General features: G+C 39.2%; 1 protein-coding gene across 1 annotated transcript in view; it reads left to right on the top strand.

Moving 5' to 3' along the window:
- Positions 1-325: 325 nt before the first annotated feature.
- Positions 326-8046, top strand: part of TMEM194B (transmembrane protein 194B) — a gene marked incomplete at its 5' end in the record, with an annotated part of 9843 nt that continues 2122 nt past the window's right edge. Inside the window, 7 exons of the mRNA XM_010289372.1 lie at positions 326-441; positions 1986-2214; positions 2389-2461; positions 3466-3559; positions 4241-4355; positions 4883-5108; positions 7577-7753. Of these exons, the coding sequence (XP_010287674.1) occupies positions 326-441; positions 1986-2214; positions 2389-2461; positions 3466-3559; positions 4241-4355; positions 4883-5108; positions 7577-7753 (1030 nt within the window). The remainder of the gene's footprint in view (positions 442-1985; positions 2215-2388; positions 2462-3465; positions 3560-4240; positions 4356-4882; positions 5109-7576; positions 7754-8046) is intronic.

Below are 8046 nucleotides of genomic sequence, written 5' to 3' on the forward strand. Positions count from 1 at the left end.
GCCCAGAAGCCCTATTCCAATGCCATCAAAACACTGATACTGAAGCCAAGCTTTTATGGATTATGTTTTTTAAAAACATCGCCCTAGATTAATTTTTTTTTTCCAAAGGTGTTGCAGTTTGTTCTGGAGCCTAAATGACTTGATTAGAAGTCTAATTTGAATTTTCATCTAAATCACACTGAACATGCTACCCTGCAGCCTAGTTTTTTTTGTTCGATTATCTGCAAATTGCTTGTGATTCCTTCAGCATATACGACAATGAAATGGAGGAAAATTACACATTTGTATTTGATACATGCTTAAAATGAACTCTTTTGCCCCCCAGGTAGAAACTGTAGCTTTTTGCAGGAAATGGACGTCATCCAGAAACGGGATGAAAACTGTTACTGCTATGTGCAAAACAGAACCATTCACTTACAGTACGTTTGGTCGACTCTTCAGGTAAGAGACCATTTTGGGGATCATTCAGATACGCAGTACATTTCACGTAAACTTTTGCCAGCAAAGTGTATGATCAAAGCAGTATTTCTGTCTGATTAATAATTTGAAAGGCATATAGGTAGGACCATGATAAAAATGCAGCACTGTGCTCCTCCACTTTGGATGCAGTGAGGTTTGGTCTCTGTTAAAAGGATGTCAACCAGGCTTATAGTATGATGCCACACAAACATTAACTCAGTGTTGCGTATTATTTCGTTGCGCATCTTTTCTACTGATGGATCACTGCTAACCTCTGCAACAAAGGCTTTTGCTTATCACCAAAACACCTTTATAAAACTTTTAATTGAGGATAAACTGCAGTCCTCTCACTCGCTGTACCATACCAGGCCACAATGTAGGAACCAAAGGTGTATTAGATTTTGACTAATGAAAAAACAGCAGTAGCAGTGCATTTCTGAGTAACACAGGGTCATCTCACAAGAAACATGGTTAGAGATTAGCTCGAAACAATACAAAAAATCTCTTAACGGCGGAAGCAACAACAGCTAAAGGAACAACCTGACTATCTCCGTGGTTCCCTTCTACTTCTGGGAGGTTGGTCTCTGGACAAAGGAAGGCCACAGTTTCACTTCGTCTCTGTTGGAGGAATTTGGTCTCGGATGTAAGGAAGTAGAACATCTCTTTGTCTGTTCCCAGGATTATTTTTCCTCAGCAACATGCTGCAGGTGTTTTTATGAATGGTAGCAGGCTTGAGTTGGTGAAACCCTCCCGCAGTCACACAAGCTTTCCTGGAGTAAATGTTTAAAAGCAGGAAGTTAAGATTTTTCCCACAACAAATTGCTTGCTGACGTGTTGTCTCTTCTCCCAGTAGAAGCCTGTTCTATTACCTGTTGCATCACTGTTGTCTAATAGGCTATGATCGAGAGCTCAGAATGAATCACAATCTTCAGGAAGATCATCCCATCTTAGAAGATGGACAAGATCTTTTACCAGTTTGGTGGGGGAGGGTGCTAGGAACTAGCAAGAAACCCCAAAATACCCAACGGGAACCTGCTTAATATTGAAATTTCTGGTTATGGTATCTCATTTTCCTCTTCAGTCCCTAATATGAAGACTGCATTATTAACCACAAGAAAAGCAAGTCCAATTTCTTACAGTTCAGAAGGGGAATGGGGAATCATATGAACGCCCACAAAAGAAACTGTGGTCAGTCAAATATTACTGGCTTTGTTAGAAATTTGTGTGTGGGCAAGTACCATGGCAAAACCAAACCCACCAAGCTTTTGGATGGATTGAGGCTCTTCCATAGAACTTTGCTGACGCCAAGTTCTCTGAACCGCCTTGTAAGGCCTAAACAATTAATCTTTGTATAACACTAATAACCAATATTAAACAACTAAGAATTGCACTAGCATTTTATTCTGGAGCTCTATACTGATTGTCATTATCGCACGTTTGGCTTATATGCTGTATAGTTCAGAAAAACAAAAAAATCCCAGTGATTCTGAGCTACTTCTCTTGTGTATTCTGTTGCTTGTTTTTAGGTAAAAGTTAACAGCAGAGAAATGTTCAGGTTTGAGCCTATTTCAGAAAAGAGCAACTGTCGTAATTCAGAAACTGTTTTTGAGTTTGCTGCATGTGCTGTTCAAGTCTTCTGGGAACCAGAGACCTCTACAGAAACTTTCATAAGCATAAAACAATATGGAGAGGATATTTGTTTCAAAATACAGCCCTTCAAAACTGAACCATACACTGTGAGTGTGAAACGAGAAAGTAAGTAAAAAAGCTTTCAGTTTAGATTACAGATAGATTGGTATTGCCAGTGTTACTGAATGTACCATCTCTTCTCTAAGAAGCTTGGGACTTTTCTGTCAGTATTTTATATAATCAACATTTCAACTTGCATTAGTCTAAAGACTGTTTCTATTTTTTGTCCCCCTTTTTTAGTGCTAGATGGAAAGCTCTTGGTTTTGTTTGTAGCTGGAATTTTTCTGTTCCATTTTGCAAACAGCTTGAGTAGGTGAGTACTAGCTGCTGGTTTTTGACCTTCTTTCCCAAAGCCTGTGCGTCTTTGGTCCGTTCCCTAAGCTAAAGAGGCAGTTCATTGGGAAAGTGAAATAAGGAAACTGAACATACATTTAAAACTTTTTCATACTATTTGTGTTTGGACAGATTGTGACGTATCTTGGAGTGCTGCACTCTATTAATCACTTAACTGTGTCAGGGTTCTTGTATGACACCAACACAAGCCTCAGCGAGCAAGTGTGTGGATTCAGAAAAATTCTCTCTCCCTTTTGTAGGCCAGCGAGGTTAGCTGAATGCTAAATAATGCTGCACGTATTATCAGTGATGCCTTCCTGCAGCGAGAAACGCTTAGGATGAGGTCAAATGGGGCCTCATCTGCCTCCACCTTTGTGCCAACCTTTCCCCATCGTTCTTTTGATGCACGTTTTGCATAGCATGTAAGGGAGGATACTTAATTGTTATAGCAAAGTATGTGGCCTGTGACTTCAAAGCACAATGAGTCACAAATTAATTGTCAGGAGGCACCTCTAAAACAAGCAGAGCAGCAACAGGTTTTATAGAGTTAACGCTGAATTAAAAGTCAGACTTTATAAATGTATAAGCTTAGAAAAAAAACTTGTGGGTTTGTGGAGGTTTTTTTTTATTTTAAATTAAAAAAAACCCTCAACTTTTCTTGCAGTACAGAACCATATTGGTATATAGAAGAAAATGAAATTACTAGAAACTATAAGGTTAATGAAATCAGAAATAGTGTAAGCTTTAAAAAAAAGCAACACAATCTCCTAGCCTGTAACAACTCTAGTGACCTTAAGTATCTGTTGGGAATTCTTCCTTACATGGATTTAATATCTAAACTGTGGCTGTTAACCATGTAACTACAACTCTAACTTAGAGCTGTGTTAAGTTCTTACTGAAGATAACTGCTGTTTTTACAAATGTTGGCATCTTAACCAAATACAAATTATACTTCTCACCGTATTCTCTCTTGTTCTCTTACAGGAGTACAAAGTTCTTTTACCTTTCTGGGATAATACTGGGTGTTCTTGCTCTGCTAGTCTTTGTCCTGCTGACACTTAAAAGGTTTATTCCCAGGGTAAATCTACATTTATAAAACATAATAATAATAATAAAAACATCTTAACATAGGAAATGTACAGAGCCAGGTTCTGACCTTGCTCTGTTTTTGTGGCCAGGTAACTGCACTGAAATGACTGCAGGACTGCTTGCATCAAGTAAATACAATTAGGTCAGAATCAAGCTCTAGTTAGCTTGCTCCCAAGTTTAAACTAAACAGGCGATTGTTGATGTACAAGAAGAATTTATTCTGAAACGTAAACTATTTTTATTGGACTGGAGCTAGGTTTACTTCTGAATCTCTGAATCAATCTAAATCAAAATGTAGTTTTAGTGGCAATTGGGACTGATTCTTTTCCGTTCACTGGAAACAATTCATTGCAAGGCAGATGTGAATTTTTGCTTTACTTTTATGAAGTCCGTGCAGACCCACAATATTGCTGAGATATGTTAATTGGCAATGCACTGCAATAGGCTTACACCACGACAGTGGGATGTGATACACAACTACAGAGATGCAGTAGCTACACTTGGAATCGATAGTTCAGCTGTAGCGTGCAGAGCACTGTACTGTCAAAGTCTTGACACAGATCATAAGCCCTGTAGGTCTACCGAGTGTCGTATCTAGATTTGCCTGTGAGATCCCTTGCACACAGTGGTCCTCATTCTGACTTGAATTTTTTTTTTCTTAAATTTCCAGCACAGTACCTTCTGGATCTTAATGAGTGGCTGCTGGATGTTGTCACTCTATTTTATTTATTGTTTCAAAGAGAATATGCAGTGGTTGTGGTCTGAACACAGAAACTACGTATTGGGTAAGAAAATTATCAAAAAGCGTGCTGCAGGTTTTGGTTTAATTTAGTGGTTAGCTGCATACTTGCCCATAAAAAACAAAATCAAGTTACTCATTCATGGAGTACTTTTCTCCTGAGCCACAGACATTGGAATATTCCAGAGGTTCCTAATCCACACAAATGAGCATTCACTCTCATTGTGTCATTAAATGAGGAGTTTGATATAGTGGGCCAGGAGCAACTTTAAGAGCAGATTTTGCCTGTATTATTTGTTGATTGATTTGCCATTTTTGTTGGCAATATTGCCAACATTTGCCAATAGTTTCCCTGTAACAGCAAAAGGGCAGCTACGCTGGTTTGTATTTTGCTGGATCTGGGAACTGGGATGCGTCAGTTGCTAACTGGATGTGGCTGCAGGGGCTGTCAAATCTATTGATCTGGCACCTGCCGCGACATTCTTGCATGGAGGGAATTCATCTGCAGCTCATAGCACTAGCTACAGGCTGTTAGCATCTTTTTCTCTATGTCTTTCTTTTCTGTTTCTACAGGGTATTTTCTGGCTGTTGGAATTACCAGCTTTGCCACTTGCTATCAGCATGGACCACTTACCACCGAACTGAGCATAACCTTATTCGCGTGGACGCTACAATTAACAGCCTTTGTCTTGATATATTGTGGTGTCACTATACCTCAAGTTGCGTACGCAGTAATAGCAGTCAGCCTCTGTTCAAAAGGCCTGTGTTACCCCCTTGGTGCTGCTTGTCACATAGGCAGGTTTGTATGCGTTTGTGAAAGTCCAAGTCCCCCGTCACCACGAAATATTGGAGGCCAATAATGACAAAACTCTTACACTTCTATGGCAACTTCTGAATTTCTCATACCAGTTCATATTTTTACCAAATGTAAAGCTGCAACAGAAAAGGTTTAACGTCCCTGAGACACTAGAGTTTAATTATTTTCCATTTGGCAGTTTTAAGTACTTGTTCTATGGAGAATGGAGAAATGTGACACTGCTCTTAAGTGCAAATGTAGCACTTTCTAGTCTTCAGCATATGGTAACCAAAACATTTCTGTTTGGTTGATTGATTAGACTGCAGCAATACTGCCTTGATTTTGTGTGTTGTGAGAGAATCTGCAGGTAACTTGTACAGAATCTGATGGGAGAAGACAATGTACCATCACCTAGGAAGCAGATGTTAAAAAGTGACAGTCTGTAGAGTTCAGGGACTAAAAACCCATGTCCACAAAAATAACGGTTTCTATTGGTTTTAGTTTTCCAAGGTAAATTTAATTAATGGAAACAACCTGTTATCACTGGGGAGCCATTCCCCTGTATTCCCAGAGCCCCATTTAGGTTGTGGCATTTGGAATGGGAATGCTCACAATATGTAGACCTTAGTTTGCTAAGTATTTTCGTTAGCAATATGGGAACGTGTTTGTTCATCCTTGAATTTGAAGCATGTTTTATCACAAATACAACACTCAAATGAAGATTCTAGAAAGTCCTGCCAATTTACATCTGTGTTTACCTTCAGTGATGGCATCCATATTAAGAGGCTTTAGTGCAGACTGTTCTGTAGCTGTGGACTTCTGCTGAGAACCAGGAAGAGGCAAAGGCTAGAACAGGCATAACCAAAAGCTTAAAAACCAAATTATTTTTTTCGTCTTTTACACATTGTTTAGTTTTGAAGAACATACTGCTTTGCTATTGTGCATCGTTTTAGATATTTAGATGTTGACTGGGTTGAAGCTTTTTTTATTTTAGGTAGAATTTATCATTTGTTCAAGACTGGTATTTGCCACCAGCTGAGATGCACCAGCTGTTTCAAAAGCAAGATATAGGATCAATACTTGCCTGAATGGAAGCAGGTTCCGCTCACTCTGAAACCAGTAAGATTTGGCTACAAGTTCACAGAAGTCAGAACATACCTGTTTTACCCTGAAACACTGCAATTTGCTCTCCATGTGGACCTCTCTGTTTTTCATGAACTGATGCTTCTATAAAGCCAAATAGCACTGAAATACAGCTCTACAAATTTCTCGTAGGAGAATGATAAAGGTGGGGTTTTTTTCTGTTTCTAAATGCTAGGCAGTAGCACCAAACTGTGAGGCCATTCAATACTTACCTGAATGGAAGCAGGTTCTGCTCACTCTGAAACCAGTTAAGATTTGGCTACAAGTTCACAGAAGTCAGAACATACCTGTTTTACCCTGAAACACTGCAATTTGCTCTCCATGTGGACCTCTTTGTTTTTCATGAACTGATGCTTCTATAAAGCCAAATAGCACTGAAATACAGCTCTACAAATTTCTCGTAGGAGAATGATAAAGGTGGGGTTTTTTTCTGTTTCTAAATGCTAGGCAGTAGCACCAAACTGTGAGGCCATGATGCCAGACACACAGTTCAGAACAGCAGATATATCAAAATAACAGAATCTTGCATTATTTGTTGTTAAGATCAGTAGTGATCCCACTGAGCCAGCAAGACCTTTACCATTTGACCTGAATAAGGGCTGCAGTTCATTCTTGCTTTACAGGGAGATAGGGGAAAAAGTGAATGCTGCTGGTTGGAGCAGGTGTTTTTATACAGAGCTGAAAGTTTTATGGGCATCCAGCCCTTGCTTATCTTAACTCATCACAACATTTAAATTGAAAGCAGTCGACAGAAGGGAACAGAACATGGCACACTTTCTAATTGATATCTAATTATATTATACATCACTACGCAGCAGCTAAAAAAACATCACATTGTAAACATTTTGGCCTCAGACTACTCAGTTTTGTAATTTAAAGCAAGATTTAAGAGAAGCGATCTAGTAAACAACATGAACAACTCATAACAGAGCATTGCTTATCTTCAAAGTTACATATGCAGACAGGGTTTTGATTCAGCCCATGTCTCTGCACAGACACATTTTGCATATTGCACCTAAAAATGGCTAAGCAAGCAGCCATTGATTCAATTCTATGAGATTTTAGTCCATGCATACACAATAAGGACCTGATCCAAAGCTCATTTGAAGCTCACTAGATAGCATTCTGAAATTCTACAACTTTGGTTAAAACCTAGGGTAAACAGGCTAGCAAACATTAGACACCTTGTCCTAAAATTTTAATGCAAGAATGTAGCTTGTCCTCTTAGAAGGATAAAAGTGATTAATAGCAGGTAGTAGAGAAAAAGGACAACAATAATTACGTGCCAGAAGACTTTAGAAATACTAATTGTTTTCATTTCATTCTAGAAAAATGAAGAACCACTTTAAATCAAAAAAGTTGGTGTTTAAACACCTTACTGAAGAGGAGTATCGAGAACAAGGTGAAACAGAAACTATCAGAGCTCTGGAGGAGCTACGCTCATTCTGCAGGAACCCTGACTTCCCATCATGGTTAGCTGTAACCAAACTCCAGTCCCCACATAGGTAAGAAAATCTGGTCTCTCTCAAACAGGGGACGCATTGCACGGACGCTGTTACACAGCGGACCCAAATGCTACTTCAGGCACTGTTCCAGGTGTGTGTATCTGCATGCAGTCAGACATGCAGGGGGCTTTATCTACTTTAGTAATCCTACTAAAGGTTGCAGCCACACCTCTCAAGGGTATTACTTGCTGGTGGTATTAAACTGCTGTTCCTCTCTGACTATAAATTACTCAGAGTTTGCAGATGTTCACAGCTAATTCATGGTAATGGCAGCTTTCCCTAACACGTACTTT

Source organism: Phaethon lepturus, unplaced genomic scaffold (genome assembly GCF_000687285.1).
Source record: "Phaethon lepturus isolate BGI_N335 unplaced genomic scaffold, ASM68728v1 scaffold756, whole genome shotgun sequence".
In the NCBI taxonomy this organism is placed as follows: domain Eukaryota; kingdom Metazoa; phylum Chordata; class Aves; order Phaethontiformes; family Phaethontidae; genus Phaethon; species Phaethon lepturus.